Here is a 16,255-nt window from a genome sequence, read left to right on the forward strand (position 1 = left end):
CCTGTCCTTCTGCTCGGCGCAGCAACAAGGAAAACTGTTGGTTTCAAACCCGGGTCCCTCATCACAGCAGCGCGATGATCTACCCATCGAACCATGGACGCACTTCCTCTTTTTTTTTTCTTTTTTTTGTGTGTATTGAGACCATGGATGCACGCGTAGGATTTTACGTGGCAAAACCAGTTCTGATTATGAGGCACGCCGTAGTGGAAGGCTCCGGAATAATTTTGACCACTTGGGCTTCTCTAACGTGCACCGTATACAACGAAAGCACACCGGCGTTTTTGCGTTTCGCCTCCATCGAAATGCGGCCGCCGCGGCCGGGATTCGATCCCGCGATCTCGTGCCCATCAGCGCAAGGCCTTAGCTGATTGAGCCACCGCGGCGGATGTGGAAAACTTCGCTCGCTGACGAAATTCCAAAGGGAAGACGCGGAAGACGGTAACGTCCAAACGGTGTTGCAAATTTGCACACTCGCGATGTCACTTCGTCCAATGGAATTTGATGAAAGCCTGCTTTGGCATCCAGGCGGGATTTTTTTTTTTTTTTGCGCCCGACGTACAGCTCGGCCTCAATCTCTTCCCTTGTTGGCATTGGATAGTGCTCGCGCTTTATCTTGTTGATGATTTCTCTCGGATCCATGCAGACACGAAGTGCCCCATCATTCTTGTATACGCGGTATAACAAGAGGGCTTACCCATTCTGTAGGCTCGTCCACCTTCTTGATAATTCAAGCCCTTTCCATGCGTTCTTGTCGAAGTGTCTCCCTCATGGCTAAGCTGGGTGCACTACTGTACCCTCCCGCACGACCATCCGGTATCATCGTCCGTCCACACAGCCCGTGCCCTGAAACAAGACTGGAAAGACTGGAGCCCAAATTGCTGATATGCCTGTAGCCCTAGTATGGCCTGGCGGTCTTCCTTGTCTACGAAGGAGGTCACAGCAGCGTGTGCCGTATCATTCAACGAAAGAATCTCCCTGCCAACTCCGACATGCTTGATGACACTGCCATTGTACGCTTTCAAAACTGCAGCGCTTTTCTGCAGTTCCGCAGTTTTCTTCCGCCGCCGGAAAAGAGACAAGGGAATTATGTTGCTTGAGAACCGGCATCCACTTTGAACAGAATTTCCTGGCCGCATACGTTTTCGCTGACAGTACAATCTGCGCTTGTCCCGTCACTTACGCCACAAACGCCGATATTAAAAATGTCGAAACCGTCGTCTGCCTCATCCTGTACTGGGTCTATTTGACGGCTCTGACGACGCCTGCAGCATACAGCAAAATGGTTCAGTTTCTTGCAAGCATAGCATGTCTTTCCATACGCTGCGACACTCTTTGCGCATGCTCATTGTTGCATTGTCGGCACCGAAACCTATTTCGAGTTTCGCTCAGCCCTGTGGGTGTAGTCCACTTGACGCGTCTCACTCGACCAAAGCTGCATTTTGCCGCTGCTGAAACATCGGCTGCTTTGCACATCTGCTCCGCCCTCTGTGAGGTTAGTCCTTTTCAAGGTATATGTAAACTGGTGACGTAGCTTCCATAGAAGCCCACATGTCAAGAAAATGGCGGCTCGTTGCAACCGTCGCCATCTACGTATCGGGGGGGGACAACTAACAGCAAGCAAAAAAATAAAAAATTAAATTGACGTCACAACCGGAAATGGCCATGACGTCAAGATCTTATGCTGCTTAGCGCAAATGTTTGAATTTATTCAGCGTCCGGCATTTCGTCCGCTACGCCAGCAGCTATTTTTCTTTTGAGGCTGAGGCGAAGCTTGCGACTCGCCTCAGCTCGACGCGCCAGCGTGTTATTAAACCATAGGAGTGGCGTGTGTTATAATGTGATCATAATTAGGGTGTTATTGATGGCAATTGTTCCAGTAGGTTCTGTAGGAAGGTGAGCGAATAGGATGCAAATAAATCACAGTGCCACAGAGGTTTCAAAAGCAACGTCACGTTTATTCGTCTAGAATAATGCCACCAATATAATTGACTAAACAATACTTGTTTCAATGAAATAAAAGTACAATGGCCAGCACATAGTCGTAATCTATAGCAACATATGCGAATCATTTTCACAGAATCATTCGCAATTCCGGGCGACACCATGTATTGATATCCAACAGTTATCAGACAAGACAACATTGCCCAACGTTATCATTTAGCAAACATTTGACTTACTAATTTTGCTTCCCGTCGGACACTCAAAGCCTGTGTTACGGACTGTGACGAACATAGCGCGACGTTTCTTCACGGAGCGTTGCGCATTTGTAGTCACGACGAGACTGAGCGCGTTGGATGCCGCAGCCTGAACTTGCACGATAACAAAAAACCTGCACTCACACCTTTCGCCAATGAAAGCCTTGCGCTAGGTCACGCGATATTTGAAGTGAGGCGCACGCCACACTTTGAACAGACACGCAAGGAAAAAAAAAAAAAAAAACGGATGAAACCACCGCGTTCAAGTGAGCAATGCCATTCCGCACAACATAATAGCTGGTATGCACAGTCTTTCCAAGTCTGGCGCTAGAATCACTGGTTGGTAGGAGTCACCAAGAACGAACTAATAAATTGCGTAATAAAAACAATATTAACACTTGTGTTTTTAGTACAGCTAAAATATTTGAAACGGAATGTTTACTCGTATGACAGTACTCTCATTCAAAATTTTCTAGCATTTATTTTTCACATAGGTTTCCTAGTTTCAGTGTTTGTCCCCCCCCCCCCCCCCCCCTCATCTAGTCGCACTTCAATCGTGCACCACTAACTGATATCTATGGAGATAGGTTTTGGCGCGCTTTTCGTTCCAAGCTTCGCGACCTATTTAGACGGACCCTGTCCTTTTCACGCAGCATTTTTCCCCCTGATGTTCGGATTGATTGTGCCAAAGGCCACTTGATCCCTTATCATGGGCTCTTCTAACGTGCCAAAATTGCATAGCTTTGCCTGCTTTTTAACTGCCGCAGATATTGCTTAAACGGCTCCCCCTCATTCTGCCTGCGAAGGCGGAAAACATGCCTTTCATACACCTCGTTCCATTTCGTCAACACAGTATACGCCTCAAACTTCTGCATTACTGTCTGGTATTCTTCTTTGCTCTCACCTTCTGTGAATGAGAAATTGCTATAGACGTCGAGGGCATCTTCACCGGCGATGCTGGGGATGATTGCTGTCTTCGTGGCTTCTGTCCTCAGTGGTTTAGCGGGCGTCGCAGTAAGGAAAAGCTCCAGTTTTTGCCTGAACCTCTGCCAGCTTCTGCGTATTATTCCCCGACAACTGCAGCGGCTCTGGAGGCTTGACGGTATCAATTACGGCGAGGCTTCGGCACATCTGACGCCATGTACCGATGCTTTAGAAACGGGCAGTCATGACGGCAAGAGGCGGCGCCAACTAATAATTCTGGGCGGTTCATTTCCAGGAAGCGATACGAAAGAAGGGAAAGGGAGAGAAGGAAGGAAAGATCTATGTATGACGTTTACAGAGATACTGATAAACTGCAATCTGATACAGATAAATATGTATATGCGTGGGTATAAATATGTGCAGACAGAGGGACGAGAAGGCTCACTTGGGACGGGTAAGCTGGGGAGGTAGACTGACTAGCGGTCGACAGTGATGACGGGCATCCGGACGACGGGACGCTCTTACGTAAGAGAAACTTCGCGAATATGGGGCCTCTCACGCTTAAGCATTTCTACGTTATGAACCAGTCTGGGCGTGTTAATACAACTCGATGTCCGTCCCCCCCTTCATAGGCTGCCCTGATCAACTCGGCTGCGCTCAAGATCGCCGGCTCAGGCGCCACGACTGCCAAGGCCAAGATCGTCTCTGCTGCTGCCAAGGCCGCGGCCGAAGCCGGAGTCAAGGCAATTGTCCATCAGGCCAAGTCGAAGATCGCAGCTCCGCCCGCCGTAGCGCACGTGGCTCATGTTGCAGCAGTTGTCGCAGCACCAACCGTGCCCGTGGTCCCTCAAGGTAATCGCATTTGTCCGTATTTTCATTTGAAAGATAACATGGCAAAGAGTGGCACCGTATGGCGGTCATCTTTGAAGAACTTCATATGGAAATAATACGCAAGGGGAGAGGGTAGATACATACCCGGATGTACAAACGGGAAATGACGCGTTAACGTTGAGATAACAAGACTACATGTTCTAGAGCAAGTGTGTATTGATGATGCAGAGCTGGCGTGTTCGGTGAAGCGGGCGAGATTAAGCAATAGTAAGCCTTTCTTAGGTTTCGATTACTCGGGAAGAAAGTAAATCGCGATCTGTAGGCGAGGAATCGTGCAGATTTCCTCTGGTAGCAGCTTACTGCTACCACAGATGCTTGGAAAGGCATTCGCATCACCTTCTTTCTTCGCACGCAGTTACCAGCGTGAAGATTGTTCAGACACCGCCAGTCATAACTGCCCGCCCCGTTCCGGTTGACCCATGGAAGTTCACCGCGGCCCTGCCCACTGGTTGGGACCACTCTGACCTACGGACACCCGTTCTTCGGATACGGATTCACCAGGAGCGCCATCGCACTGCTCAGGTTAGCGCGATTTCTTATTATAAGCAAACTTACGATACCAGACAAAAAGCACCCAATGCGTCAAGGCTTGCGGATGCCCCCGTAGATGCTATCATGCAACCAAAGCTTGCCAGCCAGGACAAAATAAATATACCTGGTAGTGAAGCTTCCACAGAAGCCCATACGTTCAAAACATGGCGGTGCATCGGCGTTTCTTGGGGCTTAGCGCCATCTGTGTGAGGAGGGAACACTTCCGGCGTCAGAAAAAATTATCTGACGCCGTGTCCTTTAGGAACAGATGTGACGTCATTTTGTTCTCACGGATGCATAATTTGTTTTCCGAAGCCTACCATTAGGGCTATATATTCAAATGCCCCGTCATTCGACGTGATGGCCGTTTTGAGCTTTCAGCGCGGAAAGCGATGCAGGAAATGTTCAGCCACAGGGGTGATGAAACCGCATCCTTGCGCAGAACATACTTTGTTTGGAGCTCGACGAACGCTTTGGGCATCCTTTCGTAGGACGCCAAGCCCGTCGGCCAGCGCAGTCCCACGAAAACAACTGAAGCGAACAATTATCTGGCGATCGGAACTCGCTTTTGACTACACGCGTCACCAAACTCAGACGAACGTCGGCAAGCAAATCAACACATTTGAGGGGGGCGTATGTAACAGGTGAACTTTCCGAGCGCCCCTTTCTGCACACATCAGAGCTGCATGCATTTCCAGTGATAGCATCCTCAACGCCCGCCGCTATCGGTGGGCTCTTACGGTGGGCGCTGCAAAAGTTATTTATTAGACAGTTTTAGTTTAGCGTTAGCGTAATAGCGGGGTTACGGGAGATAGCGTTACCGTTCCGCAAACAAACTTTGCAGAAAGACACTTTTAGTATAGCGTGATAGCGTAGTTTACGTGCGGGACGCTATTCCATTACGCTTTGAATTTCGCATACATAGGGCCCCTAAGTCTATGTGTGTGTGTGTGTGTGCGTCCAGAAAGTGCGAGAGGCAGCGCAATGGAAGCCAGGAGCGCGCTGTATTTTTACTTCACATGTCCGTCGATCTGCAACGAAACAGACAAGCAGTACAAGCTGTCTACCATAGCCTCCGAAATCCTTTCATCTCAGAGGCCATATGCCGTCTTCGCGCCTATCTCCCGACATTACCGAGAGGTGGCGCTCGCATCTCAGAGAAAATTTATCTCGGTAGGCTTAGGCGCGTTCGAAACGAGAAGCGATCTCGAAAACTCCGCTAAATTATCCATAAAAACATACTGTCGATCCTGCCTGAAGGTAAGCGAAAGCCGTTTACGCAGTCATTTCCTACCAACGAAGTGAATTATTCAACAGCAACTCCAAATTCAGTTCGAAGCGGGCGGCCGGGACCGCCGCCATGTTTTACGTACACTACGTAAACACGCTAACACGGTAACGTTAACTCTGAGAAATAGCGTGCGCACGGTAAACGGTATGGCTCGTTTAGCGTTCTGCGCATGCGCATTTCGATCACGCTATTCCGGTACGCCCGCTATTCCGGTAACCACGCTAAACTAAAACTGTATTGATAATAATCAAGTACGATAGTTCTTTTCTCGTCATACGTGTATATATATTTTTTAGGAACATTATTTTCGTTGAATGAATCCAACAGTGTCTCGCTTTAAATAACGCTTTTTTTTATTTCGCAGTACTTGTTCCCTCCAAACATAGTTACGCTTCACTCGCTCCTCCCATAACCACCCTTGCTGATGTCGGTGACGATTCGTTCTGAACCGCTTTTCGCCCACAGCTTCGCGACCTATTTGGATCGACATTGGCCGCGATGACTCCTCACTCCTTTCAAGTTGGGTTCAAGTGCGGTTTGGTTTCGTGAGGTTCGACAGAGGTTTGGAACGAAGTCGGTGCTTACGTATCTGCGCACATTGGGCGCAAGTTTTATCCTTAAATTCGAGCTTCGCGTAAGTGAACAGTCGTGAAGCTGGACTGAAGGCACTGATGGCTGCCTGCAGGAACTACTATCTCTTGCACTTGCGGACTGCTCGCGCAAAAAGCATGCTTGGTGGCGCTGCAGGCCGAACGACCATGGCGGCTCCTAGCGGAAGCACGCTGCCTGTGCCAGCATGGTGATGATGTGTGGTAATTTTAATTTTTTTCTCTGGACCATATCGAGAACATGTCCAATCGCCCGTAGTCAGTGTTGTTGCTTGAATGTTTAGCAGGAGCGTTGCGATACACCAAGCCACGTGGCATAGCAATTCGTGCTGCTCATCATAGATCACATACATGTGCGTAGATAATCATATCATGATGTGGCGTTTCCCTGTGTATCGGGTGGTCACCGCAAGTTTGGCTCTGGCACTCGTGAGAAGAATCCGGTGCTCGTTGTTAGCGTGTTGTCGACAAGCATGACTCCGGCTTCTTCGCAAGGCGGGTATAAGTAAAACGATAATGCGAGATGCAATTTTTGCATTTTCAACGCCAAGATTTTCACTGTGAAAGACATTCGAACTGCGCAGGTGCAGGGCGGCCCCCTTGACAATCGCTGCCTTGGATCCGGCGTTGCGTCCTTCGAGTGGTCTAGGTGGCTGCGCAGCCTAGCCTGGGCGGGCCCCAGGGCAAGAACGTGGCGGAATTCATGGCGTGAGTCTCGTCGTAGTGTTCCAATAACATGTGCTACGTAGGCAATTTCAACATGGCAATTTCAACATGCATGGCAGGTAGTTGGACCGAGCTACAGGAGCTCAAAAGTACGCCCTGCACGCTTACGATGTTCGCGTGAATTGAATGCACTACACCGCAAATGGCAGTAAGCTTTAATGCCATGAAGTATGTCTGCATGAAGTATGTAAGCCGTAGCCGGGATTTAATGGAGTTTCCAAAAAAATGTCGGTTGGCTTTCCTGCAAGGACATTCCAGACGAAAACTCGTTTGCAGACGAGATTTTCTCGCTGTAAGTGCATTCACACCTGCACATTCCAGTGAAGGCGCACGAATGCAAAAATGCTTTTCAAATTTCTGCGCAATGTCGGTCATCATTGCAATATCCGCGTTGTACAGAAGAAAGGGTGAAATGGATGAAGGGAAGGCAGGAAGGAGTGTTAATTGGAAAGCATAGTTCGTTCTGCTAGCCTGTGGTCGAGGGCATTTGTTTGGAAAATATACTTGCTGGCGCATGCGCAGTACGTGTTCATCCGAGATCGAACTATAGTGCCAAATTAAAAATACATTTTCTCAATACCTATACGCTTGCTAACAGCAACGTGTCATATTGGAGCGCCAACGTATACCAGGCAATCGCCTAATTATTGCCACTTGCCGTTTTCCCGACAGGTCACTGTCGAAGGACGACTCTGTCGCACCCTGGATGCCGTACCGCGACGCTGCTGTCACTGGACAGGTGTCCGCAGCCAATGCCAAGAGCGCTGCCCGACGTGTTCCCAGTCAACCGAGGCGCTCGTCGAAATGGCACGAACGAAGATCGCCCAGACTTCCGAGTCAATGACCGGGGCCGCAACGAGGATTTCAACCCTCGTCAAGCCGCTGTCACGGGCGCTAAGCGTCCGCTGACCGCTGCCACCAGCATTACATCACCTGCGCCATCCATGTCCGCACCAAGTGCATGTAATATTCGCTGTACATAGCTAGCAGTAACATATCTACTGAATTAATGTAATGTGTAATTATTCTTATAAGGTGTAATGCTTTTATATGTAATCCCTTGTGTCTGCTGAAATAAAAAGGTACTATGTGAATTCCTGTGTCATGGGTGAAAACTCTCGCCATACAGCGATGCGATTGCTGCTCCAAACTGCTCTAAAAGGCAGATCCTGCTGCATCCTGTTACATTTTCGCTGCTGTGCTCCTAAGTTGCGCCAAATAGTGTTTTCTGCGTATAGTTCTGTGGTGGCCGTGGTCAGCGCTTTTGTGGTCAGCATGTTTGTGTCCGATCTTGCGCATCATTTTCGGCGATCCGTTCTACTGTCTTACGCCGCCGCTACATTAGTATACATCCAGAAACCCGACTTCCTTTTTTCTTAGAAAAAAAAAATTACCAGCGTTTTCACATACCTGTGGCTAATGTTTTGAAATTGTGCACACGGCACAATGTTTTCCGCACTTTTTATTTGCGCTTATCCGTCATGATTTAGACCCTCCAAGAAGCCCATTTCTCTGCTCTACATGCACTTTCGGCTGTTTCAAAAACCTGCTTCAAAGGAGTTGCTAATCGAATACGAATTTCGTTTGTGATGTCATGCGTGCAGCCGCGCCGTCTGGGACGCCCCAGAGCGGGAGTGACCAAGCCCTGCTAGCGTCACCATAATTAAACGGCGATTGCACGAGGGGGTTCTTCGACTGTGCACATGTCCTGCCTTCCATGTCGTCGGCTGCCGGCCTGCGGCGCTATCCCCCTTGTTCTACGGCGGCGCCTCCAAGGTCGATCCACATAGGTCGCGAAGCTTCGGGCGAAAAGCGGTTCAGAACCAATTGCCACCAACATCAGCAAGGGTGGTTATGGGAGCAGCGACTGAAGCGTGACTATGTTTGGAGGGAATAAACACTGGGAAAGAAAAAGACTTTTTTTAATTAAAGCGACACGCAGTTATATTCATTCAACAAGAATAAAATTCGTAATCCATTTCCTATACGCATGGCGAGAAAAAAACAACGCACACAACTCTATTTTACTTGATAATTATCAATACCTTTTTTCAGCGCCCATCGATAGCGGCGGGCGTTGACGCCGCTATCACTTGCAATGCAATGCAGCTATTGGGAGTGCGTGGAAAGGCAGGCTCGTAAAGTTCACCTGTTACAATACGCCCCCCCTCACATGTTGTGTTGTTTTGCATGTCGACATTTGTCTGAAGTAGATGACGCGGGTAGTTTTATTCTTAACCTGTGCAGTCAAAAGTAGTGAGTAGCGACCGTCAGATACTTGTTTACTTTAGTTGTTTTCGTGCGACAGTGCCGGCCGACGGGCTTGGCGTCCGACGAAAGGACGAGCACTCTACGCAATCTACGCCCAAAGCGTTCGTCGGCCTCTAAAGAAAGTATGTTCTGTGCAGCGATGCGATTTCGTCGCCCGTACGGCTGACCTTTTCCTGCATCGCTTTCCGCGCTGAAAGCTCGGAACGCCCATCAAGTCGAATGGCGGGGCATTTGAATATACAGCTCTAATGGCAGGCCTCCGAAAACAAATTTCGCGCCTATGAGAACAAAATGACGTCACTTCTGTTTTTAATGGATATGACGTCAAATTATTTTTTCTTCCGCCGGAAGTGTTCCCTCCTCACACAGATGGCGCTAAGCCCCATGAACTGCCGATAAGCCGCCATGTTTTGAACGTATGGGCTTCTATGGAAGCTTTGCTACCAGTTTACATATACGTTGGCGCTTCCGCCGTCACCCGGGCCGCCCTCGACGACATAACAACGTTCATAGAAAATGAAGGTGAAAGTCCGATTTTTTAAAATTAGCGGCAAAACCCCAGCACCACGACGTCACTGCGACGACACAGATTTCAGTTTTTTTTTTTTTTAGGGGGGGGGGGGGGGGGGGGGGGGGCATTGAGGTTCAGTAAAATTGCTTGAAACTTGCAGACGCCGTAAAAATTTATGACCTCACGGTGAGCAGCTGTCATCCCTCATGTGCGTTTTTTTTTTTTGCATTGGATATGGCTAGTTTACTATAATACAGCTCAAATAAATGTTCCCTTTAATAGCATAGGCAGGAGATTAAGAACGAATAAGTCGGGACAGTTCGTTGCGTAAGGGACCCGCATTATCACAACAAAATTTCGAAGGGGCACTATTCTCACCGTTAGCGTCTTCGTACACTTTTGAGACTACTACCTCGGAAATGAATGCAGTTTTCGGCGATGGCCTATAAGTGGGAGAAAGTACATTTCTCTAGTTGGAATGGTTTCAGAATGTGGCGCCACTATTACTTATCAAATAGCGTTTCAACGCAGCGTATATTTCGACTTTATCCGAAGACAATAGGTGCTATAGATCCACAAATAGGACACAAATGGCGCCAAACAATGCCCACTGGTGAATGGCTCGTCTGAACGAAACACGAGTTCAAATAATTGTGACTTAGCCGGAAAAGTGAGACAATTTTCGATTCGTTTTCAAAAGTCGCGAATATTCGCGCACCTCGTCCATAGCGGCGGGTAGTATGTGTAATGCTCGTGAAAGAGAAGGAATTAAAAAAAAAAGAAGCGCACAGAAGAGACCTGCCATTAATAAATTTAACTGATTATCGACACCTCCTATTTCCTTGGAACAGAAAATTCTGCCATAATAGAAAACTTGAAGTCCTCTTTACCAAATTCAGATGTCGCATTCCTACATTAAACTTTTACCTGCATCGATCTGGTCTGGCGCCCTCCTCCTTGTGCTCATACTGTGGTGAAGACGAAACAACAGTACACTTCTTCCTGTCATGATGGCGTTTTTCCTCACTAAAAAAACACGCTTTAGAAGAAAGATTTCACAGTGCGGGATTGGTTATTACGATTAGTGATATTCTATCTTTTGGTGCCTCTTCTCTCGGACATTGTCGTATGGATGTTGGTGCAGCGGTTGTGAGGTATGTAATTGAATCAGGACGATTTCCTCGCTAAATTCTTAAATTTTACTACTTCATTCCTTTAACCATTCAAAATTTCTCAAAAGTGTTCCTTTTTAGAGTCCGATAATTTTTCTTCAATCACCCGATTCTTGAGCCACTCTCGAAGGCAAGCAAGCAAGAAAGCAAGCAAGCAAGACCAAGAGAAGGGGTAGATGAGGCAGCCAGACAGCTTCAACCAATTCGCCAGCTATAAAATCGTTTCTAGCATTAGTTCCTCTGCAGCTGAATCTTGTAAAATTGTTAGGAGTACCAGGTCACTGTGGATCATTTAAATTAGATGACCGATTCAATAGCGCCAGCTTCCCTGAATGGTGCGATAATATCGGTCCATCCAGTAGTGGGGCACATAACAGCGCTCAGATACCGGAAATTTTCAATTCGTAGAGATATCATTGAAACAATAACATCATCGACTGAATTTGAGCACCTAAAATTTCCGTGAAAATGCAGTGGTGTCGACCAAGACAATCAGAAGTAATGAACACAAAATTATGCTGCCGTGTCCCCCCAATTAAACCAATATTTACACATGGCTGGGCATGCGATATCCCCTCGGTGTCAATTATGTCTAGAAATAAAAACTGTAGAACACTACTTTTTTAATATGTCGCCGGTATCAGTTACAACGAAAAAGACTTCTTGAAATTCCGCTTGCTAAATTAGGGGTAAACGTGACATCAGAAATAGCACTAATTTTCAGTGCCTCAGTACTGGGCTTTAGCCACAGGGACGTAAGTGATGCCGTTTGTGGTTTCATTCGGTCAACAAAACGAATAGCATTTTAAATCCCTACTTTTACAATCCTCCTAATGATATGTGAGTGTTCAATCATAGCATTACTATTATAAATTTTACTGCTTAGGAAAATCGATCTGTCTGTTTTGATAACTAAATTGCACAGTAATTGTAGTTCCTAGAAACAGTATATAAAAGTTCAGGTGCTCAATTCGTGGCCAATCCACCAGAGTGGGAACGTGCCATGTTTTAAGGACATCATAGCCATCATCCTTAATTATGGATGATTAAAGGGAATGTTCGATTTTTATATATCACTCGAGGAGCGGCAATTCGCCCTAATTAGTCGGTCGAGAAGAAGTGTCCAGTCCAGGTAAATTTGTGAATACGGCCGTAGTTGCAAAGTGACAACGCCAAATCTGCCGTCGATAACAAAATATGCAATATTGTGGTTGCTTTAACCTTCACGCAATATCCACGACCGCTCTCTGCAGCTCCACGTGGCCAGAATCATAGAAGCAAAGAAGAAGTCACAAGATGGCGGTTGGTGGTGAGTAGGGCACTCTATTAATCAGCGTGTCAAATATTTACAGGCGACCGGATTTGCACCTGTCGGTTGTCCTCGTCACTGCAGTTTTATTGTAAAAAAAAGTTAAAGCGAAGTCGCATTTCTACAGTAACTATATCTCGTGCATCTACTGTGTGAATGGAATGCAAAGACCTCCATAGTGCACGTCAAAGTACTTCAGGTGGTCAAAAGCGTTGCGGAATCATCCGTTGCGACGTCCATAGGTGCCCACTGCAGAAATGCAATTCGTGAAACTTGATAAATCAATCAATACCTTTAGCAATATCTTCTGTGAATTGTCCATGTATGGCTATGAGCGTTTCACCACGCTGCCTGTCGAGCACACTGCAGTCTCGGCTTTGATCGACTGGTCATTGCAACAACCTGTGACGTCATCTACCTGTGTTCGTCGTTGATCACGTGATCGCGGCCTTGGCCGCTCAGCTAAACTAGAGAAAGAAATGTGCTGTAATGAGAGCTCTGATCATTCTCGTACTTCGAGAGTCTCCTTCGAGAGCGAAGTCCCAGCTGGTCTTCGCCGGTTGTTGCTTTCGTTGCTCACGTGACGGTAGCTGTTCGCTAAAGCAAAGAGAGGAATGAGCGTTGGCGAGAACTCTCAGCCACACTGGACTACGAAGGACTCCTTTGAGAGCAAAGTATCATCCAGTCTACACTGGTCGTCGCCACGACCTGTGACGTCACAGAAAGCTGCAACAATCCTCCTTTGATCGCTTTCTGGCTTACCAGACCTCTGGCTAAATGCGATCTACATGCCATAGCAGAACTGTAATCTACTATAGCCTATAACGTGGCGTAATAGTATACCCTGTTCTATGTCCTTCTTATGTTGACGTACTATATTCATTTCCTGTATTTCTTTTTTTTTTGTCAGACAGAAGCAACTCCAGGTTAGTAGACAACATCTTTGCGGTCATAGCGCATCCCTAATATGTACACAGATAATTTTTTTCAATCGATGTGCCATCATTAATTATTTCGGTTCAATCGCATGTCCAGGATAGTTGGAGTGGAATCGGGTGTCAAGTAAGTGAATCATCTACTTACAACCCGCTTTCGGCGCATGCAGTATTTCACAAGATACTTTGAAAAATGTATTTGGAACAACACAGTATCCCGCAAGAAATTTAGCAGAATACAAAATATTACCTAATTCCGAAGAGTACTTGTGAAGTTCGTCACTAGGAAGATACTTACAAAATACAGGTTACTCCGAAATTCAAAACCAAGATCGAGCTTAGTACTCTGCCGAAAAATGTCTATTGACTTGTATCAACGGGTGATTAGAGAAGTCAAGAGACGATGACCATCATCTCGCAATGGAAGAGCGACCTAAATGAGTGACCAGTGTGGTACTAGGAAAATTATTTCACTTACTATATAGAAGTTAACACTTATTCTTCGAAGTACTTGCAAGATACCGAGAGACTACGAGAATTGTTGAAGGTATATACAGTGCCTTAAGCACAGTATTCAAGTTACGTAGAAGCGTTTGCTTTAGCAGTTGTTATTGCGGTACAGCCTTTGCAAAAGCAAACGAAGCCACGATGGCGGCAAGTGCTGCATAGCCGTGACTGCGTCGTTTGAGGCCTCCCTGTAATGAAGTAATGTTTACTTAGCATAAACCGTAAGACGAGCATACCTTCGAAATATGTGGCCCCTAAAGGGTGCTTTGAAATGCATTGGATATCTCGCAAGTGGCGCTGTAGTCTCAGGATTTCTGCTCGATAGACGCGACTTCACTAATGCTCGTCTTCAAGTTCGCAATTGGAACATGTGGCCTAAAAGAAAATAATAAAAAAGTGATTACTAAACTTTGTTTATTAGCCACCCGGACATTGCGATTTGTCATGCATGTCCGTCTCTTCTGGTAATTCAACTGAAAAAAAAAAAACGAGAAAAAAAAGAACGAGTTGCGCAATACGCTCCGCGATGAAATAAAGTCATGAATAACCAGTCCCGATTGGTATCCAATAATGCGTTTAACATGCTTCGGGAGGTTGCTATTTGTGGCACTATGTTGCATTGTTTTATGTTTTGCACTCCTCTTACCACCATGGCTTAATTACGCGTTCGCGGCAGCAAACCGGTTCTTCGAGCGCCACTTCATCAAGGACCAGTTATCATCTATCATCTATATATTATCTATTATCAGCTATCGAACAGCACAGACGACTGTGCTGTTCTCGTCCCTGTTTTTTCAACTTCACAGCGTTGCTGTCTAAGCAGGAGTATGTTATTTCAGCTAACCCCAACACAAGCCTCAATCAATGTGGTCTCAACAACAGCGCCTCAAAACGCTATAGCTGTCACGAATGAAGTATGCAAGAAAGCTACCCTATATACCACCGTGCGGTACCACCGGAACCATCGTGCGGTGGTATATACCGTACAACCATGCGGTATTTACCGCTCTGTTAGACTGCACTATCTTTGGTTAGACACTGGCAAGAAATTGAAATTGCGATGAGTTTTCAAGGAAAGCTCAACGCTGTTTATAAATTGTTCCTAAACAGTAGTTTAAAGTGACGATTTAGTGGTGATTTAGCGGTAAATGCGAGGGGAATGCGTGAGCATTCCGTCTCGCCTCTTTGAAGTCTTGGGTACATGACTTTAACCGCGTTCACCACATCGCAAAGTGTTCTTCAAGAGCTCACTCGACACACGTCGAGCCTCTTTGAGGAGCGAAGTGTAACTGACGGTGCTGTATATATATATATATATATATATATATATATATATATATATATATATATATTATGGTCATACCATAAGAATCCAACAAACGAAGACACCAAGGACGGCATAGGGAGGAAACACTCCCAGGTTTAGTTCTAGCAGATAAACATAAGTACCCCGGAAAGTGGATGGGAAAACGGCGCCGCGATGGCTCAATTGGTAAGAGCATCGCACGCGTAATGCGAAGACGTGGGTTCGTGCCCCACCTGCGGCGAGTTGCTTTTTGATCCACGTTCATTTCCATGAATTTATCATTTCATTAATTCAATAAATAAGTACGTGTAATTTCCCCTATCCTGTCCTTGGTGTCCTTGTTTGTTGGCTTCTTATGATATGACTAAGGAAAATCGGGCCCTCGATTCCCCTTCTTCTCGTTCATATATATATATATATATATATATATATATATATAAACCATTTCCCTTTACCTAAAAAGGCCACGTACTCGTGACGCCTGCGACAAAAACAAATATGTTCCCCGTCCGCCGTCAAGACCGTGAGGTGTGGCGCTGGCTAGGTTTAGTCATAGCAGATAAACACGAATACTCTTTACTGTTATACCTATTTGGTATATAAAGAAATGTATATATATATATGTCTTTACCACGTGACCAGGTTCCCACACTTCAGATCCACTTTCTGCCACTTTAACACTCCTAATGCTAATGCATTAAAAAACTGGCATGGGCATTTCAGTCAGCTGTAGACATGAGCGCTGTGGCTCCGTTTCTTTCGACAAAGGCTGTACCTCCACGTCGCTCCTGGTTTGTGTTAATGTACCGACATTTCACCGGGCTGATATCTTTTCGCAAGTTCCGCAGGCAGAGGTGACTTTCCTGGTCTACGAGCAACAAGAACGGTGAGGTGAGCGCCGCCATCACGACATGTACTAATAGTGTGCGGTATAGAGTCACTAAGTTCGTTATAAGGAGGCCAATAACTCTGCGACCGTCTGGTTACCAATAGTGAGCGTCGATAACGAAAAGTATGGAAGCACGCATAGTGAAATTTCCGAATCGAATCTGAACACGAATAGTCAAGAAAACAAAGC

General features: G+C 46.4%; 1 protein-coding gene across 1 annotated transcript in view; it reads left to right on the plus strand.

Moving 5' to 3' along the window:
• The window catches only part of LOC119457653 (uncharacterized), a 73,670-nt gene extending 65,529 nt beyond the window's left edge, over positions 1–8,141 (plus strand). The window contains exon 6 of the mRNA XM_049670295.1: positions 7,839–8,141. Coding sequence (XP_049526252.1) covers positions 7,839–8,010 — 172 coding nt within the window. The 3' untranslated portion in view covers positions 8,011–8,141. The remainder of the gene's footprint in view (positions 1–7,838) is intronic.
• Positions 8,142–16,255: the final 8,114 nt, after the last annotated feature.

This window comes from Dermacentor silvarum, chromosome 7 (assembly GCF_013339745.2).
Source record: "Dermacentor silvarum isolate Dsil-2018 chromosome 7, BIME_Dsil_1.4, whole genome shotgun sequence".
Lineage (NCBI taxonomy): Eukaryota > Metazoa > Arthropoda > Arachnida > Ixodida > Ixodidae > Dermacentor > Dermacentor silvarum.